Source organism: Glycine soja, chromosome 1 (assembly GCF_004193775.1).
Source record: "Glycine soja cultivar W05 chromosome 1, ASM419377v2, whole genome shotgun sequence".
Lineage (NCBI taxonomy): Eukaryota > Viridiplantae > Streptophyta > Magnoliopsida > Fabales > Fabaceae > Glycine > Glycine soja.
The window spans coordinates 4,004,621-4,025,482 of NC_041002.1; the positions used below are offsets into that span (position 1 = coordinate 4,004,621).

The 20,862-nt window shown below is 34.1% G+C and overlaps 4 protein-coding genes across 6 annotated transcripts; 2 read left to right on the forward strand and 2 right to left on the reverse strand.

Annotated features, from left to right (window-relative positions):
* Nucleotides 1-6,069: 6,069 nt before the first annotated feature.
* Nucleotides 6,070-9,198, forward strand: LOC114410434 (formin-like protein 8). Its single transcript, XM_028374377.1, has 2 exons — nt 6,070-7,413; nt 7,498-9,198. The coding sequence occupies exons 1-2, from the start codon at nt 6,185-6,187 to the stop codon at nt 8,705-8,707; spliced, it is 2,439 nt and encodes an 812-aa protein (XP_028230178.1). The 5' UTR covers nt 6,070-6,184; the 3' UTR covers nt 8,708-9,198.
* A 304-nt stretch (nt 9,199-9,502) lies between these two features.
* Nucleotides 9,503-14,789, reverse strand: LOC114410443 (protein WVD2-like 7). 3 transcript variants are annotated; one of them, XM_028374397.1, is made up of 10 exons: nt 14,443-14,789; nt 14,233-14,326; nt 13,939-14,044; nt 13,028-13,687; nt 12,514-12,927; nt 12,317-12,381; nt 11,862-11,955; nt 11,668-11,739; nt 11,135-11,239; nt 9,516-10,361 (listed from the first exon to the last, which is right to left on the reverse strand). In XM_028374397.1, exons 3-10 carry the CDS (start codon nt 13,981-13,983, stop codon nt 10,344-10,346), a joined length of 1,473 nt encoding a protein of 490 aa, XP_028230198.1. In that variant the 5' UTR covers nt 13,984-14,044; nt 14,233-14,326; nt 14,443-14,789; the 3' UTR covers nt 9,516-10,343. The 3 variants fall into 3 exon arrangements, 2 of the variants coding, with proteins under 2 accessions (XP_028230198.1, XP_028230190.1); XR_003666300.1 differs by having other exon boundaries at nt 9,503-9,935; nt 10,268-10,361; nt 13,939-14,789; XM_028374389.1 differs by lacking the exon at nt 14,233-14,326.
* Nucleotides 14,790-15,589: 800 nt separating this feature from the next.
* On the forward strand, nt 15,590-16,690 carry LOC114410460 (germin-like protein subfamily 1 member 1). Its single transcript, XM_028374413.1, has one exon. It carries the CDS (start codon nt 15,715-15,717, stop codon nt 16,375-16,377), a length of 663 nt encoding a protein of 220 aa, XP_028230214.1. The 5' UTR covers nt 15,590-15,714; the 3' UTR covers nt 16,378-16,690.
* Nucleotides 16,691-18,577: 1,887 nt separating this feature from the next.
* On the reverse strand, nt 18,578-20,407 carry LOC114410466 (probable galacturonosyltransferase-like 9). The gene has a single exon (XM_028374426.1). The coding sequence runs from the start codon at nt 20,055-20,057 to the stop codon at nt 18,921-18,923; it is 1,137 nt and encodes a 378-aa protein (XP_028230227.1). The 5' UTR covers nt 20,058-20,407; the 3' UTR covers nt 18,578-18,920.
* Between the last annotated feature and the right edge of the window lie 455 nt (nt 20,408-20,862).

Consider the following 20,862-nt stretch of genomic DNA (forward strand, 5'->3'; position numbering starts at 1 on the left):
ATGTTGAGCTTTGTGATAGACAAAATTCTATAAATAGAACCGAATGCTCTCAATTTTGATCACCAAGCCTATTCCTCTCTTTAGATAAACACACCATTGAGTTTGAGCAAGTGAGAGTTTGAAAAGCTAAAACTGTGAAGGCTGAAGAAGGTCGATAACAATGGCCAGATATAGGTACCTTTGAAATTTATTTTTCTTCTTTGTTTTTGCTGTTTGATCTAAATGTGTTGTTTATGGTTGTCAACATGTTCAAACCAATATATTTATATTTTTTATATTTTGTATCAAAGCAACATTAAGAAGGTCTACTAGAGTCAAAGGTCAACAATTCCTAGTGATTATGTGGTGTATCTGCAAGAATCGGACTACAATATTAGAGTCGCAAATGATCTTAAATCGTTTTCACAGGTCTTGAGTTCTAAGGAATCAAACTTGTGATACAATGCTATGAAAGATTAGATGGATTCTATGACATCTAACCAAGTATGGGATCTCGTCGAGTTGCCTAGTGGTGTAAAAGCCATTGGATGTAGATGGGTCTTTAAAATAAAGAAAGACTCACAAGGCAACATTGAGAGACATAAGGTAAGACTTGTTGCCAAAGGATTCACTCAAAGAGAAGGAATCAACTATATAGAGACATTTTCTCCTGCATCTAAGAAACATTTTTTTCGAGTAATTATGGCATTAATAACTCATTTTGACTTTGAGTTACATCAGATGGATGTAAAAACGACATTCCTTAATGGTCATCTAGAGGAAGAGGTTTACATGAAACAACCTGAAGAATTCTCCTTTAGTGATAGTGCGCACTTAGTCTGTTAGCTTAATAAATTCATCTATGGATTGAAACAAGCCTCCCGCCAATGGTATCTAAAATTTCATGAGGTCATCACTTCATTTGATTTTGAAGAGAACATCATGGATCAATTTATATACCACAAGGTCAATGAGAGTAAGATTTCTTTTCTTGTGTTATACGTGGATGATATTTTGCTTGCAACTAATGATAAAGATTTACTATATGAGGTGAACCAATTTCTCTCGAAGAACTTTGATATGAAGGATATGGGAGAGACATCTTATGTCATTGACATTAAGATCCATAGGGAAGGTCTCGAGGCATTTTGGGTTTGTCTCAAGAGACCTATATTAACAAAGTTTTAAAGAGATTTAACATGAAAGATTGTTTACCAAGTGTAGCTCCCATTGTGAAGGGTGACAAACTTGATTTGAGTCAGTGCCCGAAAAATGATTTTAAGTGGGAATACATGAAGAATATTCTATATGCTTTAGTTGTTAGAAATCTTATGTATGCTTAAGTTTGCACTAGACCTAACATTGCATATGTTGTTGGAGTTTTGGGAAGATATCAGAGTAATTCAAGTATTGACCGTTGGAAAGCTGCAAATAAAGTGATGAGATATCTTCAAGGAACAAAGGATTTCATGCTCATGTACAAACAAACTAATTGTCTGGAGGTGATTGGTTACTCAGATTCAGACTATGCTGGCTGCGTTGATTCACAAAAATCAACATCTGCTTATATTTTTATGCTAGCTGGTGGAGATGTATTTTGGAGAAGTGCCAAACAGACATTGACTACTACTTCCACTATGGAGGCTGAGTTCGTTTCCTACTTTGAGGCTACCTTGCATGGTGTATGGTTGAAGAGTTTTGTGTCTGGGCTTAGAGTTGTGGACTCTATTTTTAGGCCATTGAAGTTGTATTGTGACAACTCTGCTGCGATATTCATGGCTAAGAACAACAAAAGTGAAAGTCGAAGTAAACACATTGACATCAAGTACTTAACCATAGGAGAACATGTTAAAGAAAAGAAACTTATCTTTGAACACATTAGCACTGAGTTGATGATTGTCGATCCTTTAACTAAAGACATGCCACCAAAGAATTTTAAGGATCATGTAGTACGAGTGAGACTTGGTTCCATGATGTGATTTCATTGTAGTACAATTGGTATTTTTGAAACTCTTATATAGTTTGATGTTTTCTCATATGATTTTGTGCACATATTTGTTTATTTATTTTGAGAAATATCATTAGATCTAGAATAAATATATGGCTTATTCGTAAAGTTGAGAGACTTGATATATTGTGGTACATGGAAGATAATACTCATTATTAGATAATACTCATTGTTTCTTGTTATGACTAATGTTGTGTTAAATAGACTAAGTGGGAGAATGTTGGAATTTTATGTTCCTTTATTCATGGATTATTTTTTTGTTGTGATTTCTATAGGAAATGGATTTCTATAGATGGTCAATTTTCTTCCCACATTCAATCTTTATCTTCTTCAACATTCAGCAACAAACAACAACCCACGTTTTGATCCACGAAGGTTGAACTTTGTAATGGGTAGAGCTCTATAAATAGAGTCGGGTGTTCTCAGTTTTGATCACCAAACCTAGTTCTCTCTTCAAATAAACACACCATCGAGTTTGAGTGAGTGAGAGTCTGGAAAGCTAAAATTGTCAAGGCTAAAAAAGGTCGATAGCAATGGCTGAAGGTAAGTTCCTTTGAAATTTATTTTTCTTCTCTACTTCTGTTGTTTGATCTGAATATGTTGCTTATGATTGTCAACATGTTCAGACCAATATGTTTATGTTTTTATAGTAAAATCTCTCGCTCTTACTTTCAACCACTTCCAAGAAAGTTAGAATTATCACGTCACTTAAATTTTATTGATCTATAAGACCATTACAAACTAACAAATGTGATGAACATTAGATGGTAATAAAAGTGAAATTAAACGCTATTCAAATATTGAAATATTGGTTTATGTGTTTTTATATAAGAATTTTTTAAAATATTGTTTTTGAAAATTATTAATTCTTTTTTTTTTCTTCAGAAAATGACAAATAAAATAAATAAGAATACAATATCGATGTATTAAAATTATTAATTTATGTCATGGAAAATACATAAATTTTAGATTTTAAAAAATCAATAATGTTGTCCATGTCAAAGTTGTTCATGAAATTGGTGATGATAGACAAATGTCCTCCAACAAGCTTTGTAAAGTCATAAAGGGAGAATACAAATATTATTTCACATACATATAGGAATATTTTCTTTTTAAGTGTATCATTTTTTAAGTGGAAATAACAATTGTCTTTTTAAGTGTATAATTTTTTTTTGTATTTTCATTAAATTTTGTATATTTTTTAAAATAATTTGTTTTGATTCAACCAAATTGCTAGTTCAATTGGACCAAGTCATCCATTTAATCATAGAACCGGTCAAGTCAAACTTGATTGCACCAGGTTAATTGTATGGACAATCTGATAAGCAATCCAACCTAATCAGATTTTTGATTTGTAGTCAAATTGACATCCTCATATTTTGTCAACAGTTAACGGTTAAATTTTAAACGTTAACTAGACTAGAAAGTTGATCAATATTTTCTTAAAAATTAAGAACTTAAAAAAATGTTTGAAGAAAGACGAGAACCATGATCCTTGGAGCAAGTGACACAATGCTTTACCACTACAATCACATGCCCATTCATATATTTAATACAAAATAGAGTATTAAAATAGGTTTTTATGTAAAAATAGTTCAAAATTCAAACTTTATTTTTTTCAATTTATTATTTTTTATAATCTTATATATTATCTTTTAAAATATAATATATATTTATATATATGCTTTAATGACAATAGTTTTTTTACCTATACTAAGATATTCTTATTATTTATTATAGTAATATTTTTATTTATATTTGACTTTATTTAATTAGGTATGTAATTTTTTTAAAATTAAATTATATAGTAAAGATGTGTAATTAAATAAAATGACAATATTTTCAATTTTTTAAATTATTTATGTATGTGATTTATTGATAGTATTTTTTTTATCTATGTTACAATAAATAACATGAATATCTTAGTATAGAAAAAAAATGTTATCACTAAATCACAAGTATTATTTTAAAAGATAAATATAATATATAAATTAAAAATAAAACTTATATAAATATACATATTCTAATTTATGTGAAAACAAAATTTAATCCCATATATTATATTTCAAAGGATAATATATAATATTATAAAATATAATAAATTAAAAAAGAATACTTGAGAAAATGATTAGAACCATGGTTTAAACACACACACACACAACTTTTTCTTAACTTTTATATTTTGTAATTTGACTATGCTTTATATTTAATAAAAATAGTATTTAATTTTACACGGAGTCCACATTATTATAATATAGCATTGATTATGATATTTATTAAATATAAGATATTTATAAATAAATCATTCATATAAAATAAATTTATTGACTTTTATAATAATTATTTTAAAAATCAAACAAAAGATATTTTCTTATTTGTTGACAATATAAATTTTTTACAGTAATTAAAAATATATTCCTAATAAACTCTTTATTATTAAGTTTAAAAAATGTAATGTATGTTTTAATTAAAAAAAATACACTCAATGAATTGACTACATATATATTCAACAAATACACAATTTAATGTTATTGGATAGTCAATTTTATCTATAATATATTACATGCGATATTGATTAAATATAATATTTTTTAAAAATTTATTAAATGCAATATATGTTTTAATACATTAATTTTTTTTTTACTATTTTTATGTTTGAAAAATTATATGATAAAAGATATTTTGATATAGAAAATTTAAAATCTAATATATATTTGTATAATAACAATAACAATAATATTTTATCTCTTAATTTTTATCATTAGTAATTTATATTTAATAATATATAATATTTAATGTTATTATACTATTAATTTTTAGAATATATTAATCATGATACATACTAGTTATAAAATTTATTAAACAATATAGTATAAATTTAATAACCCTTAACATATATACATTAAAAAGTATTTTGTTTTATTATTATTGAAAATAATAGTTTATATAATGTATTTCAAAATAGAAAATTTCAAAAAATATTATTTTATAAATTTATAACTTATATAATAATGTATTTCTTATTCTTTATACTTAATAATTGGCTACATATTATTTTTTATATCATATTATAGTATTTAGTTTTATTAAGCAGTCAATTTTACTTGTAATATAGTATTAATTATGATACTTAATAAACGTAATATATTTGTGAAATTCAATAAATGTTACATGTGTATTTTATATGAACACACACATATATATACACATAAAAAACTTTATTATTTTTATTATTATTAAAACAATTTTTTTATAAAGTATATTTCATAGTCAACAATTAATAAAACATCTAATAAATTACTTCGATTAGCTATGATATTTAATATATTTCGTTTTTCAATCATAATTTCATTAAAAATATTTGACCATTCATATTATTAATCTTAACAAAAAATAAACATATTATTTTTAAAAAATATCATTTATAAGATACTATAAATTATTAAAAAAACATATTTTTCATATTTAATTAAAAGAAGCTAGGGCCACAAGGGATGCAACCATATTTTCATTCTCCAACCACTACACCACATTGTTAGGCCACTTCAATACCGAATAGTGAATACCAGAATATTCAATATGGGGTTGTCCTTATGAAGACCATTAAGTCAACCAAGTTCGGTGAGCCTCTTGAGTCAACCAATCCTTTAGCTAAAAGTTTTACAATGGAATTGGTACCCATTTCTTCTTATTTTAAGCCTTTAAAATCAATAGTATATGAAAGGCTGCTAGTATTTCCTAATCACGTTTGTACATAAAAGCTGAGTCAGACTTTCGAGATTACTGTACGACAAATTTAAGGCATTTGAAAAAAATCTTTGTATCACGGTTGTACCACTTCAAACCTGTACCTTAATAAGTATGTTTGACTTTGTATATCAGTTTCCACTTGTGCATTTCAAAGGATGACCAAATCTTTAATGAAAGTGCCAAATGACTAAACCATCCCAAAACTAAACTGCACAAATTATTTAATTCAAGAGGGTCATCTTGGTCATTGCAATGAGAAAATTTAATACACCTGGGAAGGCTAATAATATTTAACTGCTTACTTCTATTGAAATATTCAGCGAGTAAAACCAATAGCACAAGACAAAGAAGGACAGAACTTGCAATGAACATCAAACAGAAAAAGTACAATAGCCTTTCTAGTATCATAAACATCATTGTAGCTGTAATCTTTGTTCCTCAGCATTCATGTCTGTGAACATGATGCTTCTTCTTGTGATCCTTTTTGTTTTACAAAGTTTTCTAATACCAACATGCTATTGCCAAACCAATACTCCTCAGAATATCGAAATATTTTATCCAATCCAAACTCCAAAACCACCCTTTCCAATCCAACCTCCTGAGTCACAACCAAAGCCACAAGCATCACCACCATCACCAGGACCAGTAGCTGCATCAAAAACCTCTTCATCAAGCAGTAAGATCGGAACAGCGGTGGCTGCAACTGCAGCAGGTACTCTAGTTGTTTCTGGTTTGATTTTCTGCTTGGTCCAAAGGTGCTTCAGAGCAAGGAAGAGAAAGGAGGTCACAAACAACACTGCTTCTGCCGTAGATAGGCGCGTTGCACCTCAGGTCAACGTGTTTGAGAGAATGGAAGGGAACGTCAAGGGACTAATTGTTGATGAGGATGGTTTGGATGTGGTTTATTGGAGAAAACTTGAAGGTAAGAAATTACCAGACAAGGATTTCCAAAGGGAGGTTTTGGATGGCACCCAAGATAAAATAGAAGATGATCATGAGGAGAATCAAAGGAAAAGATCCGAGTCCATTCAAGAAATTCCTCTGCTTAGAGACAGATCTTCAACTTCTCACATGAATATATTTCTTCCAGAAGAGTCATATACAATCATGAGAATTCCACCTCCTGCTCCTCCTCCCAGTGTTCCTTCATCAATTGGAGGCTCTTCTACTCAATCACCTTCTCCACCCTTTACTCCTTCATCACCAAAACCACTCAACACTTCTTTCTCATCAATTTCAAACATTACAAGTCCTGCACTACCAATAACTGATATAAATAATCAAGCACCAGCACCACCTCCTCCACCACCAATCGCAGGTATAAAAAGCTCAGCACTGCCACCGCCTCCTCCACCAATCCCAGTTAAAAAGAACTCGGCAGCAGCACCACCACCTCCTCCACCAATCCCAAATAAAAAGAACTCAGCAGCAGCACCACCTCCTCCACCAATTCCTCCAAGAAAGAGTCCAGCACCACCTCCTCCTCCACCAAAAGCAAGTGGTTTGAAGTCATCATCAAAACCACCACCTACCCCTATTGAAAGAACACCAAGTACCACAACTAGGCAAGGAAATACTTCACCTGAGGTGAAACTGAAGCCATTGCATTGGGATAAGGTGACTACCAACCTTGATCACTCTATGGTGTGGGACAAAATGGACCGTGGTTCTTTCAGGTAATTCTAATATACTAGATTTTCTAAATATCTAAATTTTGATTCCTACATTTTAGCATTGGCTGATGATTTTTTAAACGTCAGGGTTGATGATGATCTTATGGAAGCTCTCTTCGGGTTAGTTGCTACCAACCGAAATGACAATACCCCAAAAGTAAATAACTCAATGAGTCCTAGCAGGGATGCTTTGGCTACTTCAGTGAATACCTTCATTCTTGACCCCAGAAAATCACAAAACATTGCTATTGTTTTGAAGTCTCTGGCAGTCTCTCGTAAAGAAATTATTGAAGCACTCATTGATGGTCAAGGCCTTAACACAGACACCATTGAAAAGCTTGGTAGAGTAGCCCCAACAGAAGAAGAGCAATCACTTATACTTGCACATGAAGGAGACCCTTCAAAACTTGCTGCAGCTGAATCTTTCCTACATCACATCCTCAAAGCTGTTCCTTCAGCATTTAAGCGCTTGAGTGCTTTGTTATTCAGGTTGAATTATGATTCTGAGATTGTAGAAATCAAGGAGTTTCTGCAGACTCTTGAGCTGGGGTGCAAGGAGCTTCGAAACCAAGGAATTTTTGTGAAGCTTCTTGAAGCAGTGCTTAAGGCTGGAAATCGCATGAATGCAGGCACTCAAAGGGGTAATGCTCAAGCTTTCAACTTGGCTTCTCTCAGAAAGCTCTCTGATGTCAAGAGCACTGATGGAAAAACCACATTGCTTCACTTTGTGGTTGAAGAAGTAGTTCGTTCAGAAGGAAAACGTGCTGTTCTTAACCGCAATCACAGTTTGAGTCGTAGTAGCAGTAGGAACAGCAACAGCAGTGTAGACTCTAAAAACTCTGCTGCTTCAAATGAACAAAGACAAAGGGAATACATAACACTAGGATTGCCAGTTGTAGGAGGGATCAGTTCTGAGTTTCCCAACTTAAAGAAAGCTGCGGTTACAGATTACAAAAGTTTTGTTGGTTCAATCTCATCACTCTCAGCCAGGATTGTTGAGATTAGAGAACTTGTTTCCAAGTGTGGAAATGACAAGGGAGGAAACTTTGTGAGAGAAATGAACAATTTTCTTGAAAATGCTGAGGAGGAACTTAGATTAGTGAGGGAGGAGCAAACAAGGGTAATGCAGCTTGTGAGAAGAACGACAGATTATTATCAAGGAGGAGCTTCAAAAGATAGTGTAGAAAACCCTCTTTATCTATTTGTCATAGTTAAGGATTTTCTGGGAATGGTTGATCAAGCATGCATTGAGATTGCTCGTAACATGCAGAAGAGGAAGACACCTAAGGTAAATTAAGGGGTCACATTGCAAGGTTTAATATAGCAGATAATCCAAGTCAAGGATTGGTCTAATTCATTCAACTTTTTTCTATTGGACCATTTACACATGGGAGCTGAAGTGCTAAAAGTCAGAGTTCAAAGTGATTACTTGCGTTGTTCCATTGTTGGCTCATCAGAGAGGACCTTGTGCTGCTAAGTGCTAACCATTGGAGGCTTAGAAATACTGTGAAAGCAGTGCGTGCTTTTGCATTGATATGTACCAGTTTGTGTCAGGCAAATTCAGAAGCTAAAACCATTCTTGTAACCTTATCATTTTTTCCAAATTTTAACCTCTAAATGTACGTGTCACATGCACAGAGAACTATTGTTCTTGAGCATTTTTAAGTCTCGTGTATATATAGATCTTAGATTCTTTTGTCATCAACCAGAAGTCCGTAACCTGATCCGTTTCTTCTCATTTTCCATTGTATTTGCTAGTTCAATGAAAGGATGTTCTTTTATTTATCAGCTATGACGCCAAATTTGTTTTCTTAGCGTAGTTCACAAAGGAAACAGATCTAATGCATTGAACTCATGTCATCAATGATTTTCTTTTAACTAAACTCATCAAGATAATGAATCAGATTTGCTTCTGCAAAATACACGACAAATTTGGCATTACTATCTTAGTCTCAGTATGCGTCAGAAAACATTCATAAATTGACTTCCTACTGACGATTATTTCTGCAAGTTTCTTTTAGTAAGTTTCTTCTTTATTATACAGGTTGTGTGGTATTAACTTTTTAGTGACAACTGTACCTTCCTTCTTATACATTCATAATGCATTTGGGTACATGCAAAACTATTATTAGACAACTAAATAACTGTACTCATTTACACAGGTTTTTTTCCCTTTATACTCAACTACGTATATAGGGAGGGGGTAGAAAAGAAAGGATAATAAGAAAAACAAAAGGAAAAAAGTAGGAGAGCCTATGCCTATCTGTACAATTGTTCAAATATTGAAATAGCTAGCAGAAGAGTTTTTCCACGTATAGGTAGCATAGTCAGCAATATTTACTTCCGTTAGTGTACATTGCAGAGAACATTTGATACTGAACTTAATCTGCATTGTGTAACCCACTTAATTAGTCTTGTTCCTTGATTCTGAAAATTCTTCAATCATGTTTCCCAATGTAACAATGTCTTGCATCTTTGCACGTTTATGGAGAGATGGATGAGTTGAACTCTTAGAGATACATGGTCTACAACACGTTAAAAACCATATCAAGCACCCACAGGACGGATAGAAAAGAAGAAAAATGATGCAATCAATTGCAAGAGATATATGCACATTTTAACATCACAAACATTTATTCAATTTTATTTTCTAACCAACATATTGCCTAAAGAGGGGCGCGAGGAAGAAAATTATCATCAATAAATTATGCCTTCTCCTTCCTTCTACTCCTCACAATGTTCATAATCATAAGCTCCTATATTTAACTAGAAGATTGTGCTGCTGTTGTTTACTGAACAAGAATATCATGGCGTTGAACTGATTCCACAAACATTTCCCCTGAACATTCAGATCTACCTGACACACTGGTGTATTAACCTCTTTTCTCCTTCTGCTCTCTTTATCTTTAGCACCTGTGGGGCCACCAAGGATTCTAAGTTTTAGCATCACCCTGCATGAGTAGAAATGGCACAACAACAGTTAATGGAGTAGGCTTTCCTTTAATGGCGTCTTTTGCATTACCCCACCCATTGGTACATATTGATGTGTATAAATAATTGATATAGCACATTAATAGTATTTATAGAGCTCTCAATATTCTAAAAGTAAGGTGCACTACATAGCATCATCGCATAATATTTCTAAAGTAATATACAAATCATGCCAAATATATCTGTAAGAAAAAAAAACAGAAGCCAACTTCAACAGCTAGATTTTATGTGAGTTTTGAATTTAGGAAACCTAAGGACATTATATATTTGGCTTGATGGGATAGTATAGTTTAATTACTAACAAGATAGCAGCATGCAAACATTGATATCATACATTCTTAATGGCACTATAATCCTAGAAATGTTAGAATGTATAATATAAACAAGAAATTTTATTATTATCTATAGTATGACCCACCAACCACTATGCTCATTTGGCAGAAAACAGGTTTATCTTTTCAGCAAAACAAAACAACTAGTTATAAGTTGAGGGACACAAGTTTTAGCTTACTTCAATTAAAAGTTAAGTTTTATTATTTTAGTCATTTGCACATTTGTCTCCAGAAACATAATGCAATCAATAAAAGTTGTTTTTAAGATTGCTTTATAGCATTAAATGCAAAGAAGTAGTCAGCTGTTACCCAAAGAGAAAAAGAAGGTAATAAACAGTCAGCCGACAAAAATTAACAATTTATGTAGGGTACATATATCAGATAAAATGTATAGCTTATACCTTTTCAGGACGACTTTTCACTACTTTTTGACCACGGTTAAAAGCTGGTGAGGATGTGCCTTTGACATTATGTTTTAGCCTTTTCATCTCTGCCTCTTTTTCCTCCTGTGTTTGAGGCACACAGAGTTGAGACAATCCATTTATGCTTATTATATAGATGAAAATAGAAATGTCCATCTAATAACCCCATATCTCCCATTATATTATTACCATGAGTGCTAGCAACAGATTGTCTAACAAATTATTTATTCTTGGTTAAATTTTATTAAAAACTATAAATTCATGTGTGAAGTTTATTAAATAAGAAGTGGGACCCACAAGTTATTGTGATTTCTAATAAATTTCAGTTAATAGTACAGAGAATATATTCAAGCATTTTTCTTAGTATCATTATGCAGGCTATCTTTAAACAATTATCTCTAATAAACCAAATATATGCAGACACACTCAAGTGAAGCTATAGGCAGGATGGAATGTAGGAAATGCTAGTCATTTCTAGAGAAACATTTTGGAATATGGAAGAGTGCCTTTACCTTCACTTTTGATTGAAGACGTGTTCTTTCCACCCCTTTTGTGTTAGATTTTTCTTCTATTTTTCTTGAAGACTGATTAAGAAACAAAAGGTGAAAAAGTATAATTTAGTCAGTTGAATTTTACTAATCTAATGAATATTCTTGGTATTACAGGCACTGAAATGTAATAGACAAACATCAAGAGTTAGTCCTACCTCTTTCCCTTTCTCTGCTCTAATGTCTCTTTTTGGACCCAAAGTAGTTCGTACAGCATTTCCACTTTGATACAAATTCTCAACCTTAGTCGGCCTATTCAAAAATAAATTCTACATGAATACAGAAAATTTCAACTTAAGGAGAAATTTCAATTAAAATTACAAGAGATGCTGTTGGAAAAAATCACAAGTTATAAAATATATTTGAATGAATTTGTATAACAATAGTTTCCTACGTCTCCTCCTCTATCCTACATTTATCTATGGTTTCCTTGGTTAGAATTCTCCCAAAAGAAAACGACCCACAAAAACATGATCTCATCAGATGGTAAATTGGTAATCTTAAACACATTAAGAGATAAAGAGAAAAGGACTATGAAAAATACATAAAAGCAATGAAACTTGTGCAAATGAAAACACATTATCAACGCAGATTAAAAAATTAAAAAATTTACCGTCCATTTTCTTTCCTCAAAGTTGTAGATGTTGGAACCTTTGACACAGTTCCCCTTGAAGGAACCTGCCCAGGAAATTAAGAGGAAAACATTTTTTAATCAATCTGATTTTGTGCAGTTTAAGAATAACCATTTATACTGTATAAAAAAAACATTTGTCAACATTGAACAGTTGTCCATGAAGATTTTCCAATTACCTGCTTCTTTATCAAAGATTTGTCTTCAACAGAAGTTTTTGGCTGGTTGAAACTGTTCTGGAATGTCTTAAATGCTCGTTTGACTATGTCCTTATCCCCCATGTTCTCCATAATTAAAGATCTCCTCATGGTACTTTGAGGAGCTGGATCAGGATTACTTGGAGCCAAGCTCAAAGACATGTGCAAAGGTTTGTTAGCAAATTTTCTGCTCTCCCCACTAGAAGTAATTTGCCTCCTAGTCAAAGATGGAGAGCTTCCCTTTCTAGTTGAAGAAGCAGGTGTCACTGTTTTGGTAGGAGTTGTTGATGCAGGCTTTGAACTTTTTGGTGTTGAAATTGGGGATGCCTTAGAAGTAGGTAGCATTGATTTCTTCTTAGTCCTGGCTGCATTGCTACCCTTACTCACAGACTTAACCTGTCCAAAATAGATGATGAGAAATTAAAAACCAGGCTAACCAAATAGCCAACCTTTAAGAAAGAACATGAATTTGATGGATATATGAATTAAAGCAAACCTTAGATTCCTTTGGATGATTCAATTTCACATCTTTTACTTCACCTTCTGAAGCCTTTCCTGTCTCCTTGTACACAACATGTGAAATTTCCTTCACATCTTCAGCTTCAATGTTGTTGTTAGGACTTTCCACTTGTTTCTTGCATACATTTTCAGGTTCATCTATCTGGTAGGAACTATGTGATCTACTTTCCAGTTCCTTGTTCTCTACCTGAACTGATGAACTTTGGTAATCCCTTGAAACTGCAAATTCCTCCTCAGATTCATTAACATGAGTCTTATGGATCTCACCAGCAGAACTGGTTTCATGCTCAACCCCTTCACTGGAACCTTGAGTGTTGTTGGATATATCATGTTCTGCATCAGTGTTACCACTCAGATCTATTCCACTATGTTCTTCTGATCCGAAAGAATCTTTCTCCCTTTGCTTCTCCTGAGCCAGCAATTCGGCTTTCCGGGCGGCAACCTTCTTGTAATGTGCTTCAAAGTAGGCTTTCTTCTGGGCCACTGATCCAGGTGTGGCACACTTCTCAACCTCTTCCAAGTACTTGTTTGGAGAGAAAGAGGACCATCTCTCCCAAGACAAGGAATCGTTCTCAAATCTACCAAACGAAACAGACACTTGCAAAGCAGGATTGGAAGCAGCAGCACCCTCTCCCATCTGCTTCAACATCAGGGAAAAAAACAAAAACTTGTGTGCATAATTGAAGACAACCAACACAAGGAGACAACTCACAAACAACACCAAAAAGAACACAGGATTTTAACAGTCATAAATTGGGATATGTGATCCAAATCCAAGTCCAAGACCAACCATAGAGCAAGACAGATTCGCAAGGAACAAATAATAATTGTAATGAAAAAAGAAATCAATTTCTAATCTGAAACAACCTTATGAAAAATGGGGTTTACCTTCTTATCTTCAAACACTGTTGCATCCACAAGAAATTCACCCATGAAAGTAAATTACTACTTAGCTACAGCCCCAAAGACACACGGAAGCTATGCACAGTCTGGCCTGTAAAGAAGCAATTGGGGAATAATCATTCCTGGATATCTCACTGAAAAGACCAGGAGTAAAATGCTCACAATGGGACAAAAAGAAAGAGTCTTGAAAATAATTTTGCAGCAAATGATGAGTAAGGGAATAGCAGGGACATGTGCATGTGGATTTTGGAGTGAGAAAATATCAGAATATGAGAATACTCTGTTTTTTTCTTCTTTTCCTTTACATCAATTTCTACTTCACTTTTCTACAGTAACGACACCCTTTGTCTGCTTGTGGTACTTGAGGAAACTCCTAAGATGAAAAATTCAATCACAAACAATCCAATATCCCCCAAAAGCAAGAACTAGATCATAACTGTGATTGCATTCCTAAAAGAAGATTTAACTTTTAATGGTAATAAGTACCACCTCTTTCCAGGGAGGCCAATGTTGAATCAGTTTGGATTAGACTTCAGTTCAGGGATCATAACGAAAGGACATAGAATGATGATGGGAAAACCTTGGACAAGGTAATATATATATATAAAGGAACAAAAGGATACTATAATATACCCTTTTTAGCAAATAATTATACAGATAAATGATATTAGCTGTCTCAAGTTATAGAGCTTCAATTAAACAAAGTAGCCATGCATTGAATAATAAAACAAGATCAGTCACAAGTCACAACCATACTTAAAATTTTTCCCTCTAATTAAACTAACGAATATCTCTAGATGGTTCAAAGAAAGAAACCCAATAACCCCAAGGCGGTGATAGTTAGAATTTAGATCAGATCAAGTGATCAAGCATGCAATGCAAGGCAAGGAAGGAAGGCCCACATGAACAAAAGCTGAACACTTGCGCGGCGTGTGGAAAGGTTGCATGTGACGGGTCTCAATATTTATTATTATATGTCACTTGAACCACATGTGGCCCATGATTGAGTTGGCTGAACTAAAAATTTCCTATATTATCTATAGTCTATAATTATAATAAACGAAATAATATTATTTAGTGTCATCTTTCTTCTTAATATTTTATCTTCAATTATTATAAAACATCATTATAGTATTTTATTTTAACTTCCAGAGAAATAATTACATGTTTCAAAACAAATTACACTCCATTATGTATATAATATATTGATAACTTCCAAGTTCAAACATGAAGTCTCTTTTTTGCAATAGTATCATATAATATAAAGTGTGATAGTCCCTAGTCCCTACTACCTCAAATAAGAACAAAAAAAAACGATGGCGTATCAGTGTCTACTACCTCAAACGACAGCGTTTTAAATTATATTGTGCTGGTCCATGAATGGGCCCAAGCCCAATCAAAGAATGAGATTAGCAACATTGGACTTGGCCTGGGAATGCTAAGCATAAAGCATGTTAATTAATCACAAACCATTTTCAGTCAAATAGAACGTAGACATCACCCCTTTGTGTGGCTTAATATGACTTGATCATATTTACTTTAAGCTTTGCCTTTGTCCCTCCCTTATCCTATGCTCTTAAGCTACTCAATCACCTCACCCCACAATACCACATTAAAGTTAAACAAATATCAACATCCACCACCTGCTCTTTCTCTTGTACATGTATATATACAATTTGGCTTATGGTGTTAGAATTCACACTATAACATAGGACATAAAATATTATTGTCCTTTGACTTGTTTCATCAATTATAGCAAAAATGAGAACCCATTTTCACTCTCTCCCATTGATTTTTTTGTTCACCCTTTCCCTTCTATTGGGTAAAACCCGACCCGACCCTGATCCACTTCAAGATTATTGTGTAGCAGATAGCAAAAGTGAATTTTTCATTAATGGGGTGCCTTGCATTGACCCAGATAAAGTTTCCTCCTCCCATTTTGTCACATCTGCTTTATCAAAAACTGGCAACACTAGCAACCAATTTGGCTTCAGTGTCACAGCCACCACCACTGCTAATCTTCCTGGGCTTAACACCTTGGGCCTGGTACTGGTCCGGGTTGACATAGCGGGCAATGGGATCGTGCCACCTCACTCACATCCACGGGCCTCGGAAGTGACAACTTGCCTTAAGGGAATGCTTCTTGTGGGCTTTGTTGACACAAGTAACCGTGTCTTTACCCAGAACTTGAGGCCCGGTGAGTCGTTTGTGTTCCCAAAGGGCCTGGTCCACTTCTTGTTCAATAGTGATTCCAGGGAACCAGCAATTGCCATATCCGGTCTCAATAGCCAAAACCCAGGTGCACAAATTGCATCACTTGCAACATTTGCTAGCAAGCCTCCAATCCCTGATGACATTCTTAAGAAGGCTTTCCAAATTTCCAAAGGAGAAGTGGAAACTATTCGTAGAAACCTTGGAGGATGATTAATTTGATTATGCTGCTCATGGAGGTGATCCAATTATGGTTACCATTTTACCAATGTACTTAATTTCTTATTGCATTTTGTTTGGGATCCTAGGTGGGAACATGGGGTTAGATTGGCATATTTAAAATGTCAGATTGTGTATTTAAAAATGAAAAGAAAGAGACATACAAACCATCATGCCACATTACAATGTTTAATAATCAAATTAAAATCCAATGGTTGATCTGAGTCATGTATTGAATATTATTGTGGAGTGAAGTATGCTTGTCCTTTTTTTTTTTCCTCTTTGATTGGATTGATCAGTTTTCCTATTTTTAATTTGTTGACACAATTTAAATAGCTGGCACTTTCTTGTAAGGATAATGAAAAAGTGAATGCCTGGTGATTTGAATGTCTATAGGCTCCACCCATTATGCAATCCTCCATAGCAAAAGTTATTTCTCTGCTTATGCCACTGCAATAACTACTTTACATTTGTTCCTCAAATGTTCTTTTGATGTCATTTTTGATGCAGACATGACGCAAATAATGCAATTGGCAAATGCCAACATGTTTTGTACTCGAAATTTTAATGTTTATTCCTTCAACACCGTCTCTTTGGACAACTAGTGTGCTTTTAATTTGACAGTTCTCGAATTGTCTCAAAAATAAAAAAATAATCATGCATGTTAGGTATTACGATTTTAATGGAGGAAATACATGGTTCTAAAACGTTAAAAAAAAATTCAAAATAAAATAGAGTCATGTGCTATATTCGAAAGTCTGCAAGCATAAGTTTTGTTTCCCCTGTTTATAAAATAATATCACTGCAATAACTATTTTAATTTTTGTTCCCCAATCATTGTTTTATAGAACTCTTTTTTGTTGAAGACATGCTGCAAATATTGTAATTGCAAATTGCCAGTATGTTTTGCTACAAATTATATTATCCCAATTTCTCCTATAGTTTAATTTAGTTCCGTAAGCAAACACGAAATTTCATTTGAAACTGACATTATAACGGTACACCTCATCTAGTCAACTTTTGTAAACCAGCATAGCAAGCCATGACTTCATGTTATGTTATACACATGGCACTCAAGTCCTCTCCCCATAAATGACTCACACAAGAAGGGAAATAAATAAAAAGTTTAACATACCTTCAAACCAATAATTCAGGATATTATTATTCTTATTCTTATACAAATTCCTATCATTGCCTTCCTTGGATTCCCATCCAAGTCTTCAGAGTTGAGAAGAGTCCATGACATAACGCTTGTGAAGAAAATTGTTAGTGAAGATGAAATTTGCAATGATTTATCCTTACGCGAAGAACTTTCCAAATAACATGAGCTGGGTGGGGTCTAAAGTTTTTTATAAGTGAAATTTACGATCACTTAGGTTAGGCATTTCAGTTTCCTGAAGACAAAGGAAACAACCGGGGAACCTACTAGCACTTGTTGCACTAACCATTCATTTTCATATGCACTTTATTTGTATAACATTGTGATTCCGTGATCAATTCTTAATCATAACATGACAAGTGGAAATGTGCCATCACATGCATCTTAAGCTACCAATTTCTTTTTTAACCCCTTTTTTTCCCCCAAAAGAGGAAACATCAAACAAATTTTAAATTATTCATTTTATTTTTATATTTTTTTCATTTTAATTTTTACATTATAATATATATATATATATATATATATATATATATATAATTTTTTAACAGTTTTTCGTAACAATTTATTAAAGAAAATTACGGTAACATTTAGATGGAATGTTTTCTGTTTTTATTTTTTAAAAAATAAAAATAAATAAGTTTACTTAAAATTTAGTAAAAAATAAATCTAAAATTGAAAACAACATATTGATATTGTTAATTTTTTTAAAAGAAGTGAAAACGTAGTAATATCATAAAATATTTTTTTCTCGATATATATTTTATAAATCTTAAAAAATTGAAAACAAAAATAATCACTCAAATCGAACCATCTGCCAAAAAATATTCTCTGTATTTAAATAGAAGACCAAAATTTACAATCTTTTTCGTAAAAAAGTTAAAACTTATAATGAAAAGAACCATAAGAACCAAATGAATAGTTTTCTTTCTGTTAAAAACAAATCGAGACCTCTCACTTCATCATTCAATGTCTAATGGTGACCTCACTACATCATTGAATGTGCAATAGTCACAGGTAGGAAAGGAAACAAAGGGATGATAGAAACCCAATCCAAATAAAACAATTGAAACAACTATCTGTTATTCTGCACTTTGTTTGTTGCCACATTACAACCAATGGTCCCATACAAAAGAACTCAACCAACCCACCAAAATCGTTCCAAGAGATGGAACCCCCCCAGCAGCAGAAAAACAAAAAAGAATCCATATTCCATATTCTGTAAATCACAAGAATTTAAACACCTTAACAAAAAAAAAAACTCTACAGAAAGAATAATGAAGAACCCCAATTCAATCACTCTTCTACCCAATCTGTGTACTGTACACTGCTAACAAAGAATCTCTGCAACAACAAATGTACCAAAGAATCACCATCATCATTATAACAAGTCATGAGCATAGCCAACCAAAATAGAAGAAGAGAAGCCCCAATTCTGATCTCTGACTCTATCCTTCACCTGTTTATACAAATCATAAGGCTCCCAAAGACTATCCAAGGGACAAGGCTTCTTCTCATCAAGCCTAACCCAAGGTTTCCCTTTCCCACTCCAATGAAGCAAACTCACAGGACCAGGGTGCAAAGACCTACACACCCCATTAAGATTATCCCCACCAAGCCCATGCTGGTTCCACCTATGATCAATCGCTTCAACGTTCCCACCAAACACAAGCAAAAAGGGTGGCAAAGAACCCAATTCATAAATCCTCTTCTTCCTCTGCAACTCCATCCAGTTCTCAATTTTCCTCCTGTAGTTCCCCTCCCTCCACTTCGCCAAATCCATCACCATCACCCCGGTGTTGAAATAGCACGGCTTGCGCGTGCTGAACACGCGCGAGAGTAGAGGGTCGTTCCAGAACTCGTCGGTGAAGTACTTGGTGAAGTTCGCGTGACAGTACTCTGGCGCGGCGATCACGCGCTCGCGCGTGATTGGGGCGCGCCAGAGCTTGCCAACGTCGTCGACAACGACGACGTCGGAGTCGAGGTAGATCACGCGGGACACGCACGCGTCGAGCATGTCGCCGAGGTAGTTGCGCGCGTAGTTCAAGGGGTTTTCTAGGGCTTGTCGGATTGAAGAAGAGATTAGGTTTATTACAGTGTCTTCTCTAAAGATGTAAACTTTGAAGTTCAGAGAGGGGAAAATGGAGCCGACGAGTCGGGTCAGGACCCGCGGGCTAGCCGGGTCGAACTCGGCGGCGATGAAGTGGAAGAAGACGTTTTCCGGGCACGAGGAGTGGCGGAGGACGGAGTTCACGGCGGCGATGGAGCCGCGGAGGTAGCCGGAGTCGAGGGTCATGGCGATGTGGACCAGAGAAGGGTCGCATGAAGGGAGGGAAACACGGGTTGACGAAACGGGGCAACCCGCTCCGTTTCGGTACTCCGGCGCTTCTGAATAGTGGAAGAACGCGCCGTCGTCTGCGGTGGTGGGAAAAGAGCGGATTCCGAGGCAGAGCAGTGGCGGGAAGAGGAAGCAGAGAATGAGTGAGGAAACGACGGCGCTTAGGCGGAGGGGAAGCATTTGGAGAAATGGGTCGGTGGCAAAACCGGTTCTTGGTGGAAGGAAACAAAAGGGTGCTAGAAAAAAAATGGCATTGTTCTTCTTGTTTTGGTTCTTGGCTTTTGCGTTTTGAAAACTTTCTTTCTTTGTATTGATGGTGCGTTTTAAAGAGGACGCAGTTTTGTTTTGGGTTTCTCTGGAACCAGCGTTGAGGAGAGAAGAAGTTCCAGAGAGAGAAAGAGAGAGAGAGAGCTGAAGTTCTGAGAAAGATATCTATGACTTACTTATACGAGATTCATTTTTTTTTTTTCATTCAGTCATCACTGTCTCTCTCTCTCTCTGTTTTTTCTTTTCTTTTCTTTTTTTTCTCTTTCTCTCTCTAAAGGGAAGGGGACGTCATGTTTTAACACATTGGCTGCTGCTGTTAAGTAAGGAGTTTTGTTTTCTTTTTCTCTTTTTTGTACTTTTCCTTTTGCCATCTGTGTCACTATTTATGTTTTTTTTAATAGTATTTATTTCCTTTTTTACAATTTTGGAAAATATTATTATTCGAATGCGTGTTTTTATTTAAATTATTAAACTGGATGGATACGTGATTCACGCGTCTGAAAACGCTCTTACGCGCTCCCTATTAACTGCGTTAATCAATACTACTCATGTACTAGTATTTTGATTATATTTTGATTATATTTTGTATATTGAACTTTTTTTTTATTTTGTAAGAATATAAGTATAGTAATAGTAATTAGGAAAATTTAAAGAGAATGGGGTATTGGTTGCACAGGGATGAAGGGATCTACACAGTGAAGATTTTAAGAGGTATTTT

What these genes read in the sequence shown, in the direction of transcription:
- LOC114410434 (XM_028374377.1), top strand. Translation starts at nt 6,185, where the DNA reads ATGTCTGTGAACATGATGCTTCTTCTTGTGATCCTTTTTGTTTTACAA. An exon ending in ATGGACCGTGGTTCTTTCAG is followed by an intron (nt 7,414 to 7,497) that starts GTAATTCTAATA and finishes TTTAAACGTCAG; the next exon opens with GGTTGATGATGATCTTATGG.
- LOC114410443 (XM_028374389.1), bottom strand. Translation starts at nt 13,983, where the DNA reads ATGGGTGAATTTCTTGTGGATGCAACAGTGTTTGAAGATAAGAAG. An exon ending in CAGTGTTTGAAGATAAGAAG is followed by an intron (nt 13,688 to 13,938) that starts GTAAACCCCATT and finishes ATGTTGAAGCAG; the next exon opens with ATGGGAGAGGGTGCTGCTGC. An exon ending in TTGAGGAAAGAAAATGGACG is followed by an intron (nt 11,956 to 12,316) that starts GTAAATTTTTTA and finishes ATTTTTGAATAG; the next exon opens with GCCGACTAAGGTTGAGAATT.
- LOC114410460 (XM_028374413.1), top strand. Translation starts at nt 15,715, where the DNA reads ATGAGAACCCATTTTCACTCTCTCCCATTGATTTTTTTGTTCACCCTT.
- LOC114410466 (XM_028374426.1), bottom strand. Translation starts at nt 20,057, where the DNA reads ATGCTTCCCCTCCGCCTAAGCGCCGTCGTTTCCTCACTCATTCTCTGC.